Source organism: Quercus lobata, chromosome 5 (assembly GCF_001633185.2).
Source record: "Quercus lobata isolate SW786 chromosome 5, ValleyOak3.0 Primary Assembly, whole genome shotgun sequence".
Taxonomy (NCBI): domain Eukaryota; kingdom Viridiplantae; phylum Streptophyta; class Magnoliopsida; order Fagales; family Fagaceae; genus Quercus; species Quercus lobata.
This window is the reverse complement of record NC_044908.1, coordinates 41,311,827-41,327,143: the sequence shown is the minus strand read 5'-3', so window position 1 is coordinate 41,327,143 and position 15,317 is coordinate 41,311,827. Positions and strand designations below refer to the sequence as shown.

General features: G+C 33.7%; 1 protein-coding gene and 1 long non-coding RNA gene across 2 annotated transcripts; one reads left to right on the top strand and one right to left on the bottom strand.

Annotated features, from left to right (window-relative positions):
• Positions 1 to 6,531: 6,531 nt before the first annotated feature.
• On the top strand, positions 6,532 to 9,243 carry LOC115992339 (30S ribosomal protein S5, chloroplastic). Its single transcript, XM_031116497.1, has 2 exons — positions 6,532 to 7,336; positions 8,723 to 9,243. Exons 1-2 carry the CDS (start codon positions 6,651 to 6,653, stop codon positions 8,970 to 8,972), a joined length of 936 nt encoding a protein of 311 aa, XP_030972357.1. The 5' UTR covers positions 6,532 to 6,650; the 3' UTR covers positions 8,973 to 9,243.
• Positions 9,244 to 9,899: 656 nt separating this feature from the next.
• LOC115992548 lies at positions 9,900 to 14,340 on the bottom strand. The gene is made up of 3 exons (XR_004092552.1): positions 14,123 to 14,340; positions 10,863 to 11,597; positions 9,900 to 10,532 (listed from the first exon to the last, which is right to left on the bottom strand). It is a non-coding gene; the product is annotated as an uncharacterized LOC115992548 (long non-coding RNA).
• Positions 14,341 to 15,317: the final 977 nt, after the last annotated feature.

Here is a 15,317-nt window from a genome sequence, read left to right as displayed (position 1 = left end):
TCCCAAAGCCACTCGTACCTAAAAATCCACTTTAGTTCATCGACATTGGACCTTTATTTGCACTAAGGAAGAAGATAATGATGATCACCCCATTAACGAAGGCTATAAATAGGAGAAACGAAGGAATTGGGAGGGGGTGCAATTTTGGGAAAAGAGAGGAGAGAGATAGAGAGGATTTGAAAAGAAGAAAACATAGAGGAAGAGAGGGAAATGTCCCCAATTGGGTCCCTAAGCTTAGAACAACCCAAGGTAGGATACCCAGACCCACCACACAAATAAATTGTGAGCCCAAACAGTGATTTGGTCCAGCAAACCCGTCCTTGGAGCCTACAGATAATATTTGATAGACAATTAGATTACACATATTTTAACGAATTACTTTTTTTAGAACAAAATACTTGAACAGTCTTCGGAAGGGGAATTGTTAGGAAAATAAATAGACAAATGACAAATTAAGAATTAGTAGTCATAATTAATAATAAAAATGTAAACTTAAATACCATACTAAATAAATGTGTTTATTTCATTCAAAATTTTAATTATAGATGCCACATGTCTAGTATTATAGCAAACACATTGAGATGTACAAATAATATTTTAACATGTGGCATTGTTTATCCAATCATACCAATTAAATATAGGAAGTTACCACATGTCATTATAGTATGCTTTGAAAATGAATAAGTGTCATCGTAGCATGCATGTATCCTCCAGTTTTGGGATCCAACATTTATAATATATTAGTAAGTTGCTTGTGTGATGCACAGATAATTTTGTGATATTTTATGTAAAATAGTTTTAGAGAATGTTGTACATATATTATAAATAAATAAAAAGTAAACTAAATTAGAGTAAAGAAACATATATATTTTGAGATATTAAAAATCAGTTTAGTAGCTTCACTGCATATTTGTAGCCTTTTGAAGATAAGATTAATCTTTGAAATAATCATAAATCCAAAAATAAATGCAAAAGAGTAATTGGACCATGAAAATCAAATAATTTGTGTTGCATTCATAGATTGCATACCATGAAATGAAGTTTGTCAAACTCTCACCGTCTTTCACTCATCGATAGTGCGACATTAAGACATGGTGTGGGCAAGTGCATATGCATGTGACCTATAGATGATTTAAAACCATGGTAGAATATGACTTTACATTGTGCACCAAATATTCTCTCTTCTTATATACCCAATAAAAAAAACTATCCATCCAAATTATCCAAACCTAAATCATATTTAAGCCCCTAATTTAAAAAAAAAAAAAAAAAAAAAATTACTCATAGGGGTTTCGATGGCTTGATGGTGGTGAGAGGCCAGTATGATGAAGGTGTCGGCCCCTCAAATTCATTTTTCTCTCTTTTACAAATGCTTTATCAATCTCAAGTCTTTTATTTTCGTGATAGTGAAACAGTGCGTTTCATTTAACAATCGACAATATTTTCATGTCTGTCTATCTTTCCTAAAGAACTTATCTGGTTAGTTATTACTATTAATCCTTAATTATTATTATTATTATTATTATTATTATTTGCTTTTGTTTTTAATACTAAAAAGGCAGGTATGCTAAAAGACATGAAGAAAAGAGAAAGGTGTGGTGTAAGCTCAAGTAATTAATGAGAGATTAATGAGATAACAGTAAAATAAGTTAATGCAATTTTTTTAGTAATAGTAAAAAAAAGTTTAATGAAAAAAAGTTATAAAAAAAATACTAAATGCAAAATTAGAGCATCATATGGCAAGACCTCATATACTCTTGCACAAGTTCTCTACATTATATATATATATATATATATATATATATATATATATATATATTGATCGTTTGATTGATGAATATAAATGGGACAAATTGGGGGGGAAATTATTGAATACTCTGGGAGTACAATAAATGCATACTCCCCCTCTCTCACATGAATTGTGGGTCCTACCATAAATTTAATTCAAGAGTTCTCTGCTTTTCTTTGCACTCATTGGAAAATTCTCCTTCACCCTTGCGCCATGCTCTCTCCGTGTATTCACTACACACTCATGCATGCACATCATTCAATATATCAATATAAAAGCAGAGATCTCTTGTGGGAGTGCATGAGGTCTTGCCATGTAGCGCTCTAATTTTGCATTTAGCCATTTTTACCTCTTTTTATTAAGTTTTTTTTTTTTTATTGTTATCTAATAGATCATAGTAACTTATATTTTTAATGTTATATAAAATATGGGTTGCTCTTGACAATTAGACCAAATGTTATTCTCTAAAAAATGGACTAACTTTCAAAAATAAACCAAAGCTTATGAAAAGCCCAAGTCAAGTTATTACCTTACATATTATGACCCAAGTTTGACCCTTCCCACCTGTAAATCAAAGCCAAAACTCTTACCCACTTACAAACTCTCTTCCTCCTCCCTCACGTATAAATGATACTTCTAGAAAATTTCATTCTCATGAAATCATGTCTTCCTTTTTTCAATACACTTTTTTTTATTATTATTAATAATGTTCTTTGAGATTTATGATGACAAATTCTCTTTTTCATCGACCAATGCAACAAAAATATATATAAATCTTGAGATTCTTGAGGTTGTTGAAATAATTGACAAATGCATATTTCTAAAATTTATAATAACAAAAAAGGTCTAATAAATAGCATATACTATCTCACAAAATGCCATTTACATAATATTTTATTTAAAAAAAAATTAAATAATAGGAATGGTCAAAAACATGATCCTATAAATGATACTTCTAGAAAATTTCATTATCATGAAATCATGTCTTCCTTTTTTCAACACGCTTTTATTATTATTATTATTATTATTATTATTATTATTATTATTCTATGCAATTTATGATGGCAAATTCTTTTTGTCATCAACCAATGCAACAAAAATATATATAAATCTTGAGATTCCTAAGGTTGCTGAAATAATTGACAAGTGCATATTTCTAAAATTTATAATATCAAAAAACTTCTAATAAATAGCATATACTATCTCACAAAATGTCATTTACATAATATTTTCTTTTAAAAAAATCAATAATAATAATGGTCAAAAACATGATCCTATACAAGAAATACAATAAATACAAAAAATACATACAAAACAATTTTCATGGGCGGATTTATCTTTAAAGAATATAAAGACAATAGCAAATATAAAATACATTGAATGAGATCCTACAAAACATGTTTGTTAATCATTTCAAATTATACTCATCATTTACAAGAAAAAAAATAATAATACATCATATTATTTACATTAAAAAAATAATACATATTAACTTCAAAGTTCATTGCAGGATGTGAACTGCTAGGGTATTGCAACAATAAGCAACATTGATTTAACGATGAGTTGGCATTACATTTCATGCCTGCTTTATGGAAGGAAGGTCAAACCACAATCAGGATCATTTTAGTGTGCAAAATGTGAAACAAAAACAAATCTCCCTATCCCAAGGTTAGAGGCACTCACATTAACTACATACTCTCAAAATATTTATAATATATTCATCTCACTATAACTTCTAATATACAATTGCAAACTACTTCAGATACAGGGTTCAAATTGAAGTTTCAAATTGAAATTATTGATGCAACTGACAAAACAACTTTTGTGATATTTAATCGAGATGTTGAGAAAATCCTAAATAAATCTGCAAGAGATCTTGTTGAAAAACAAATTGAGGAAAAACTTATTTAAATTATTAAATTATTGTAAAACAATTTATCATTATATATATATATATATATTATATTCCTCATAAGCAGATTGATATTGAAGAATCCCACATGATTTAAAAAAAAAAAAATTAGGAAAACAAATACATTTTCCTACTTCATTTGAATGAATTCAATCTAAAGTATGGTTTTGAAAATTACACAGTTACTAAGATTTTTGATGCACCTTCAAATGACAAAAAGGTATGGAAGAAAAAAAAAAGTATACATAATCCAATATGCTATATTAATTCTTTTGCTACACTATTCCTAAATTAACAAATATATCTATATATATAAACATTTACAAAAAACTATCACATCACTGAAATTTAATATAAGTGCAAATACCTATGAAAAATCTTAGCAACAACAAATCCGCAAGTCCAAACTTTGTAAGATCTAGTCAAGAATCTTCCAATGTCAATTCATTAGTGATTAAAACAAATGATGCAACAAAAGGAAAAAGTGATGAAAGCTCGAAAATTGAACAAATAGGGATGGACCAAACTTCAAACGTTGAAGATGAAGAAACAAATGATAATAACATATCCTTCAACAAGCTTTACAATCGTTGCCATACTGTAATAACAAAGCATTGAAGAAACCAAAAAAAAAAAAAAAAATCATAATGAAGTTCTTTATTAGATCACATAATAAAGATCAATAATATGGAATGAATTGATATGCTTTTATCAACTTTCATTATACTATATTATTGCTCATTACTTGAATTGAATCATTATAATGGATGTGTGTTTGCAATTTATAATTGTTTCTTCTTATGGTGAATTCATTACTAATAATTATTATAAAAATAGGCTATAAAATATTTACAACATTCACCAAAAAAAAATTGCATAAAACATTACAATATTATCTGTATATCGCATGGGCAATTTACTAATATAAATAAGAGAATAGACCCTTACTTCTATTTCTAAAAGCACTAGCCTTGTTTTTTCTTTTTTCTTTTTTCTTTTTTTTTTTCATAAAAGAAATCTATTCTAACAAGTAATAGGATTTCTTACAACACACTAAAAGCTCGTTATTGGAGATGGTATCTCATGTGCCTGGTGCATAAACTATGTTTCCTTTGTTATTGAGCTACCATATGACATGGATCCACAACAATCTCCCTCAATGAGATCTTCAATTTAAGTCTTTAATTAGAATCCATGCTAGTCAAGTCGATGCAATGCTCAAACTTCTTCATTATCTTCTCCAAAAAAAAAAAAAAAATTCATCAACTTGTCATTTTTAGAAAATTAATCTCACCTTGGATATCCTTAATCCAATTCCTTGGATCCCCCTAATCAAAAGCCCAAATATTCTCAAAGCTAATTGTTTAATGTTCTCTAGTAGACCACCTCTCATGAGGTTCAAAAATCTCTAGTACAGAAAGTTTCTCCCTTACTCAAGACCTTGAAATCTTTCACTTCATCATTATCAATTTTAGTTGGCTAAGAATCTCTATATTTTTCATCACATATTTGTCCCTCATTCGTAGCACTATTAAGTAAAAGAGAATTTTACTCTTGATAACAACACTATTAACTGCAATTCTCAACTATGGAGTCTTCTCAATGTCTTTGACCACATTACACTTTTTACAAGCCTTCGCATGAGTCATGTAATATTGCAACAAACATGCCCTCTTGTACAATCAATGTGGTTACAATAACCCACTTGATCCTTAGCTGGTGTAAATAATACATTAAGGCATAAATTGAACATGTCACGCATCCTTGAACATCATTGTGCAACTGGCATTAGTTATGATGTACATGTCACCAATTTTCACTTTTCGATTGATTGGGAAGTGGTGAACAATCTTCACTGTATCAAAGTCCTTTATTTTGTATGTGGTGAACAACTCTTTTTAAGGGATAACACGGTAGGGGGTTGTTGATTCAACCACCCACTCAACACTATTAGCAATATGCTTACACTTTTTCTTTTCAACAGAAAATATCACTACTTCAACCACAACAATGTAGTACCCTTCTCCTTGCCCCCTATGCTCAAACTCCTGCACGACACCTACTATTTAGGGTTATAAATGAGTTAAGTTGAGCTGAGTATTGAAAGTTAAGACTAATTTATTTGATTTTATTTGTAAACGAACCAAGATTGAGCTCATCACCAAACAAGATTACATAAAAGTATAATTTTGTCGACACAAATCCAAGCTAGTTCACAAGTTACTTGATTAACTTAACACAAAGCTATGGATTTTGCGAATGGACTATTTATATTATCCAAAACTACATGTTATAATTTGATATCATATGAACCTATTTATAAACTTATGCAATCTAATCTCATGTACATAAAAGTATATTTTAGAAAAGTACACTAATAAAAATATAATATTCTAATTAGTTAAATTAAGCCTTATGTTCACGACCTTATTTACGAATACGTTATTTCGTTTGAGTCTGATTCATTTAATAGTTGAGTCTATACTTTAGTTTGAGCTTGAGTTTAACTTATTTACTAACATGCAAATATAAAAAATTATTTTCTCAACCCAAACTTGAGATTTCATAAACTGATAAACAATGTGGTTCACTTTAAAGTTAAACCCTACGTGCTATTTGTTTGGAGGAGTCTCCCATGTTTTTACAACACCAAATGCTAGTAAATGTATCTAGTATTTGTATTTCTTATTGAATGAATTTTAAGCTTTACTTAAAAATAAAAAATGAAGAAGAAGAAAATTTATATCATTAGGTGCTTCTCATTGCATTAAAACGATCTCCCGTTTTCAGGAAGTTATCATTTAAAATCGGTCGTTTTTCTCATTGCTCCTCAGTCTTCTCTCCACATCATGCTTTGGAATTGGGATAAGAAAACAGAAAAAGCCTCTTCCAATCTCTCTCTCCTCTCTCACTCTCACTCTCACTGATCCAAACTCCACACCCTTAACCATGGCTACAGCCTCAGCAACTCTCTCATCCCTTTCCTCTCTCTCCCTCCACACCGCAGCTAACTCTCGTATCTCTCTCTCCAAACCCAGAAACCCCTTCTTCACAAAACCCACAAAACCCTCTCTTCACCACTCCTTTTCCTCACACCCCACAACAACCACCACCTTCACAGTCAAATCCTCTGACATAGACACCACCTTCTTCGATAACTTCAACCCCAACGACGAAACCGACACCGTCTTCAACGCCCCCGAACGCCCTGAAGACTTTGTAGCCCCACCTTCCTTCGACGAGGGTCCAATGGAGACCGAAGAAGAAATAGCCACCGCGTATGAAGAACTGTACGGACCAGCTTACAGTGGAGAGAGTTATTTGGGAAATGACATATACGTGATGGACTCTAAGGTGCAAAAAAAAACTGGGTTTGGGTCCAAAACGAAGAGGGAAAAAGTGAAAGATGGGTTCGAAGAGAGAGTTGTGCAGGTGAGAAGGGTGACCAAGGTGGTCAAAGGAGGGAAACAATTGCATTTCAGAGCAGTTGTGGTGGTGGGTGATAAGCAAGGTCAAGTGGGTGTTGGAGTTGGGAAGGCCAAGGAGGTTGTTGGGGCTGTTCAGAAGTCCGCCATTAATGCTCGCCGGAATATCGTGTCTGTTCCCATGACTAAGTACCTTACTTTCCCACATAGGTAAGTTTTTAAGGTTTTGGTCTTCTTGTTGTTTTCAATTCTGAATGTGGACTTGATTGGAATTGCAATTTGGTTGGTATGGTTGAGCTTGTTTTAATGTGACATTGTGTGTTAGATCTTAGAAAATATCGGGCACCTTGCCAGTAGCGATGTAGTTTAATTGGCACTTCTTGATGTTTTAAACGGAGACTACTAGAGTTGAAATCCCCCTCCCACATTGTAAGTATCTAATTTTCAAAGGAAGAAAAAAAAATTGGTCACCTTTCAGTTCTAATTGGCTGTTTACAATTGATTGCTAATCATAAGTAGACCCAGCTTAGTTTGGAAAAAGTGACTTATCAAAAAAGTCTAGATTGAAAGAAGTGAATGGATGTCAATTTACATGTTGATGCATTTAAGCTGCCAAAGGTTTGAGGGATTGAACTTGGTTGGTAGATTAGGTGGCAGCTTTTGAGGCTACACTTGGTCAAGACTAAGAGTTTTACATGGTGCTGAAATTTAACAATACTTTTATTTCTGGAACACAGCCAGAACTCTTGTATGAGTTACAAACTATTGGGAGCTGCCTAAGTTATCTTAGAAACTAATTTATGCAATACTACAAAAAGATGTGTAACTAAGCAGATACGAACAGTTCATATGCAATGAGATTTTCCCAACAAAGGGACTGGACGGCTATGCTCCTCATCTTTTATTTCAGCTTGTTGCTAACTTGCTATACTATAGTGTGTCAAAATCTGTGTTTTGCAGGCATAATAATTATGGATTTTGCTTCTCTATTTCCGTACATCTTAGGCTGTTCACTAAATTCAAATTATGTAGTTTTTCAGGATGCCACAACTAGTTGTAATGATTCTAAATCTTGATATGGGTGGGAGCTTGGACATATGGTAGCTGTTAGATGGCCAAGGAAATGGCTTATCTTACAATTTTTGTTTTGGATTCCTCATGCATTGGTATCTATTGATTGTAGATGACCCCATTTCAGGTTGAATGAAACATGTCTTCATTGACTATCACGTTTCATACAGTATTGTCGAAGTTTTTGCTCCTGGGCATGAGCATAAACTGCTTAGCCTGTCAGGATGAATGCCCCTGGACTTTAACATGCACGAAAATTCCAGGACTTTAACTCTCAGAGATATTTAATTTAGAGTTATCATGTAAAATGAGTGAAGCCCTAGGTTCCAGGATATAGGACCCTAGAATATAACATTTTCATATGTACGGTATTCTGAAATATGCATCATTATGACTGCGTACATTTTTATAGACATTACATATTGATATTGCATAAACATGTTAATGACAAATTTTTATTACAACGGTGACTAAGCATTCTCATATCAATGTTGTCACTGATTTTATGAAGTGAATGATTTGCAGATCTGAGGGTGATTATGGAGCTGCGAAAGTGATGCTTAGACCTGCTTCTCCTGGTACTGGAGTGATTGCTGGAGGGGCTGTAAGAATTGTTCTAGAACTGGCAGGTGTTGAGAATGCTTTGGGAAAGCAACTGGGGAGTAACAATGCCCTCAACAATGCAAGAGCCACAGTTGTTGCAGTGCAGAAAATGAGGCAGTTCAGGGATGTTGCTCGTGAGCGTGGAATCCCAATGGAAGAGCTGTGGAAGTGATGGCACTTGCCAAAGCTATTCTTCTATGTAGATTTTATACATCAAACTGTGTAAGCCAGGCTCCTTATATTGGGAAGGAAGAAAGTTAGTTCACCTTTGACCTAATTTTGTAACAAAATGATTATTTCGATTTTTTCTTCTTCGTATCCCAAATTGGGTGTAACAAAATGACTGAATCCTTCTTCTGTCTATTCAGGCTTGGTTACGTGAGTTCAATTGTATGTTTACCATTCAGCTTAATCCAAAGCACAATATAATGCTTGAATTGATAGCCTTTCTGTCTTCTTTTGCTTCTTTTGACCCAAAGCACAATAACATTCAGCTTGATCCAAAGATGCTTTATAGCAATAAAAGTTCTCTAATGATCTGTGTATTAATTAATTGCCAAAGTGTGGAACTAGTCCTAACTCTTCTAAGCAGAGCCATATGCAATGGCAGATTCTCACACCAACAAGAAATCATTGCAATTTTCAATATCACATTTCTGTCAACACCAATCAAGAAGAAACTTTCAAAATTGATAAATTTAGGTAGTGCTAGAACACTTGCAGGCAAAATCATTCCTCACAGAGGTTGTGAATCACTTCAGGTTTCCAAATGTAATGCAATCCTGCACCCAGTGACCCAAATGAAGTTTAAAACTAGTAAACTAGTCTTAAAGTTCAATATACTTCTTTCAAGACTCATTCTGCACTCAGTTTAAATGTGTAAATCAGTGAAAGAGCACTCATCAAAAGTAAAATTCCACACATTTTAGTTAATAACAAATAATATTGCTATAGAGGGAGTGCACATGCTAAAAGTTTCTCAGGTGAGCATCAATTCTCATTCACACATTCAGATGCAAGTACTCCAAAGATGTAACAGATCATTGACTAAGAAAAATATTTCAATATGAAAGACAATGTAGTAGACGATCTAATGCTATTAAGCTTCCAGTAAATGTATCGATTTCAAGTGATGGTAATTTGAGTATCCAATTTTTAGAAGTCAGCACAATACAAACTCATTTGTTTACAACGGGGAAGAGGTTCCACCCAGACTCATAAACCTAAGTACTATTGTTTTTACTACCTATAATATTAGATTACAGAAGACCTTTCTCAGACTGTCAACTGAACTATAATTGCAAAGAAGTGAAATTTCTGCGGGGGCCTCCACCACTATTGCCCCTAGTCATTCTTACCATATGTCCATTTAATGACGAGAGTTGATGCAGATTGACCACCACCAGCCGATCCATTCCTCTTTGCGGACACACCATTAGCAGCAGAATTAGACTTCTTTGTGGACAAATAATTCCACATTCTTCTGCTAAAAACAGTCAAAATAGCAGCTAAAGTTATTGTTTCGAGGATGCATGCACCTCCACCCTTATAAAGGGACTTAACACCCTCATTCCTGATAATCTCTGCAAATGCATGTATTGAACTCTGATACTTAACAACTTCTCCAGAGGTCATCATCATCCTCCCTATTTACAGTGTCCAATGGGTAAGTTGCCATCTTTTGACAAACTACGACTCCCACTGCCATTACTGATGCAGCCAAGAAGTCTTTCTGCAAAAACAGCAAGTGTAATTCAACATAATTCTGTATCATGAATGGATTGCTATTTCACACTTATCAGCAATAGCAAAACCTTTTAAAAAAATCTCTGAATTACATGAAATGAAGTTGCCACTTAGACAATTAAAATTAAAAATATTGGGAAAGCAAAATGTAACCAAAAACAAAAGAGAGAGTGAAAGGAATTTGTCAAGAAACACTTGGAAAAATAAATCAAGGGTGACCTTGTTTGTAAAAAGGCAATGCATGCTGGGTATAAGGGTTATGAATGTCATCAAGGAAATAACCCCAATGACACTAAATTCTCATGTTTGCACTGACCTGCAACTGGAGCAGGCTGAGTAACAGAACCGGCCTGAAGAAAACATGTATGCCAATGTAGACCCCACAACTTAAAAAGCTTTTAAAACATGAGATAGCACATCCACGGTACAGTCCAGCAATGCCATCTCATCTTATAGTTTTTTTGTAGACATCAATTAAACCTTTGAATTGCCTTTCTTCAATCTTATTGTTTGTCTTGATATCATTGGCTAGGCGAGTCTGGGCATAATCCAGGGGATAAACAACAACATGAGTTGCTAAATCAGCAAAATTTTCTACTGCCAAGCCTCATTACTGATTGTTCTGGCGAAGCAGTTCACAATTCCTTTATAAGGCTTAGGCAGTCTACTTGACTTGATCATCTCATCTTGGCACTGGATCAGGAGTTTCACTCTCCCAATTGGAGCAGTTGCCACCCCAAAAAGAACATGGAATGTTCCCCAAAATAAATGAGATGGAGAAGCAGACTTATGCTTTTCCAGTGGAGCTCCTACAAATACTGTTAGCAGAGGTGAAGCAAGATAGGAGGCAGAGCCAGCATATGCTGGCAGCAAAGTTTTGTGCAATCTGTCAATCGCATATCCGCCAGCTCTGGGAAGGTTTTGTAAGCTTGAAGTCCAGGCTTGATGGTTAGGAAACTGCATGATGGAGAGGTAAGGTTGCACTCTTATCTTCTGGATTACAGATGGAAGTTGTGGTCCATCTGCCATTTTTACAACTCAATTTGGTAACCTGCAAGCATTGTTGTCAGTATCGTACGATACGTAATACTTATCGTATCATGTGGAAAAAGTTCTGTATCGTATCAGCATATTGTAAGTGCTCATGAATTGTACGATATAATATGCGTATTATAAGTGCTTATGAATCGTACGATACAATATGCGTATCGTATCGTAAAATCGTATATATCATACGATATATAGACAAATGTTTTAAAATGAGATTTTTTGTTAAAATTTGTACTTTTATTTGAATTTAACAAGTTGTTAGACTTGTTTTTAGCAAAAAAATTATTAGTTTACTTAATTTAGCCTACTAAAATAACATATTCGTAAGTTTTTTTCCCCTTTCTCCTATAATTGGATTACACAGTACGCACTTACCTTTCACTTTAATATTTTTTTTAAAAAAAAATTATTTTTATCATTATTGTTATAAGTCCAAGAAACTAGAATGCCAAAAAAAAAATTTATTAAAATAAAAAGAACAAGAAGAGGTAGTAAATGTTAACGACAAATAACAATGAAGAAAATTTTAATGAATAAATAAATTTGCAAAATTATAAACATGATGATAGCGTTGACTTAGATGGGGTTGATTAGGCAATTTGATGAATATGATGAAAATAAATTATTATTTTTGGGTCATTTGTAATATATTATCACTTTTGAATTTAAGTAATTTGAATGTGTATGTTATAAACACATGCTAGTTTGATTTATTTAGTTAGCTTGTTAAATATTATTACATAAGTGATGAATAAATTAGTCATTAGTTGAATATATTCAAAATTTATAATGAATATACCCTTTATATATGTATATTTATAATTCTTTATAAATTTTATTAAGTGTTTGTATATCTTATTATACACAATATGATACGATATACGATACGGAAAAATTAAAAATCGATTCACGATACAATTCACGTTTTGATAACTATGCCTACAAAGACATTAACAAATCAGGCAATAAGGAAAGCAAAATAAGGACAAAGGATAACTCTTAAAATCTTTAAAAAAATTCACAAAGCTAATGAAAGCATAAATGACATGCATATAATTATGCAGATATGGGTGTAATTCTCTAGCATGCTAAAGACATTTGAATGCTTTTTATAGCTTAAGACACCCTATTATGCAGTGCATGTTTGATTCCCTAATTCCCAGACCCAAACATTGGAAACATAAATGTAAGGATTTATGGCCTTTGATACAACCATACCAAGCAAAATTTACATGTATCACATTTACCTACAACACAACACAACTAGCCACCAGAAGTTACAGATTACATTGAAATTCAAACACAGGAACTATATGCAGAATTTAATTTCCAGCTCCAGAAAGAGGGCTGGTAAAGCAGACCCAACTAAGCTTACAAGTTCTATAGGCATAAAATCAAATCTAGACATAAATGAAGGGTCTGGAATAGAAACCAAAATGCATTTGTTTCTCTCAACAAGAGAAAACAAGAAGTAAAAATATCAATACATCAGGTTCAGTAGCATATCCATTTCACATATATGAGAAAACTCCTTAAAGATTCAATAATAATATTCAGAAAGCAAAGTTTCCATTGAAGCCAAAACTGACAAAATTGAAGTCCACTTTCTGGGTCTTATTTTCTAGATTGAGATTGCACATAAATTTTTAGATACTCATAAAAATAGTGCTTGCATCACGATCTGGAGGAGATATTAAAATGGGGAAACAAAACAGAGACTTAAGATTTGCCTGACTATTTCTAAGACACCATTTAGTCATTTCCACATTAAAATTACCAGACTACTACACTAGAAATACTTTTTCCACAAAAAAATAAAAATAAAAATAAAAATCATATCAATGTGGTCATACATTAGCAAACTCTTTGGGATCTGTATGGGTTGGCCATTTCTCTATTTTCTTACATTTACCAAAAACTTGTGAACAAAATCAGTGTCATCAGCATCAAATTCTTTTGTGTTGAGGATATAACATCTTAGGGAGACTGCTTCACCTAAAAGCTTAAGCTGGTTTTAGTCCCAGCTATATGATATTAATACCTCTACTCCCATCTCCTTTTTCCTTTAACCTTAAATATTCTCTGAATCAGCTTAATCTTATTTAAAATCATTTGTTCACCTCTACATATCAGAATTTTTTTTTTTTTTTTTTTTTTTTTAAAAGAGGGGAAAAAAAATCACAAAAAGGACTTTCATATTAAATTGAATTCCAAATATGAGAGGGAGGAAAAAAAAATTAAAAATTAAAAAAAAAAAAAAAAAAAAAAACACCCAAGTCAGAAATGCTTAACAATATGAGAGTGATTTGAAGGAACCAGATAGAGCAAAAACCACATCAAAACATATTGAGACCTTCAGCTAAGCATGGAGTGAACTAGTTAAATTTCATTCATTCAAAAATCCATTTTCTCTCATTTCAAGAACCAAAAAGTGCCTAAAAACCATAGAGGAAAATTAGCATGAAAATAAGAATTCTGGGTCTCCCAAGTTATAAACACCTTAGTGATTAAGAGAGCGAGAAATACCCAGTGCATAACAAGCAAGACTAGCTGTCTAGCTCAGGCTGCTCTGCTGTGGAGAGAAATGCATTTTGCATGTAGCACATGAGTCATCCATCACATCATGTAGTGGAGTGGAGGCCTAACCGATGCACAAGACTGGGTCTCAGATGATTTCTTTCTAGTAAGTACAACCGATGGTCACACTCATGCCTGAGTCCTCACTTCACCAAGGGACTGTCCAATTTTTCAAATGATATACGGATTACACCTTTCATTTGCTTTTTGAGTAATGGTACAGACACCCCCCAACGGCAATGAGTCATTGTCATTGGGATTTTGGATACCATCATTTCTTTAAATAAAAAGAAGAATAAGAAGAAGAAAAAAATGAAAAAGATAACAATTTGCTTAACAAAGGCGAAAATGGCCAACTGGCCTTAAAAACCAAACTATCTAGTTAGTAGGCTCTCTTTAGAAACATATTTCATTTATAGCATCTCGAGTCTTAAAGACTCGATTTTGGGCTTCAAAATCGAGTCTTTAAGGCTCGGTTTGTATGCTTGACCACGTCTGATGTGGTAGAGCTGTCATGTGGCATTGACATGGAAATCGAGTCTCTTAGACTCGATTTCTAATTCCTATATATAGCCCTAACACCAGAGCATCAGAGGAGGAAAAACCCAGAGAAAAAAAAAAAAAAAAAAAAAAGAAAAAAGAAAAGAAAACCAGAAACAGAGAGGAAGAGAAGATCGAGATCGGCGACCCAGGCGGCCAGGGGCTTGCGCCGGCCTGAGCCTCGCGCGCGGCCTGGGTCGCGCGCGGCCTGCCTCGCGCGCGGCCTGGGTCGCGCGCGGCCTGCCTCGCGCGCGGCCTGGGGCTCGCGCGAGCCTGGGTCGCGCACGGCCTGAGTCTCGCGCGAGCCCCTGGCCGCGCTGGTGAGGTTCTCTGTTTCTCCTGGCCGCGCTGGTGAGGTTTGGCAGTGAGGTTCTCTGTTTCTCTTCCTCTGATCTGATCTGAGTAGCTGTGTGTTTCTCTTTCTCTCCCTCTGATCTGATCTGCGTTTGTGTATTTTGGCATGTAGAGACTTAGGGTCCGTTTGGATACAGCTGAAAACTGAAAATTGAAACTGAAAACTGAAAAACACTGTAGCGAAATAATTTTTAAATGTGTGAATAGTATCGTGGGACCCATTTTTAATGAAAAAGTTTCTGAAAAGTGA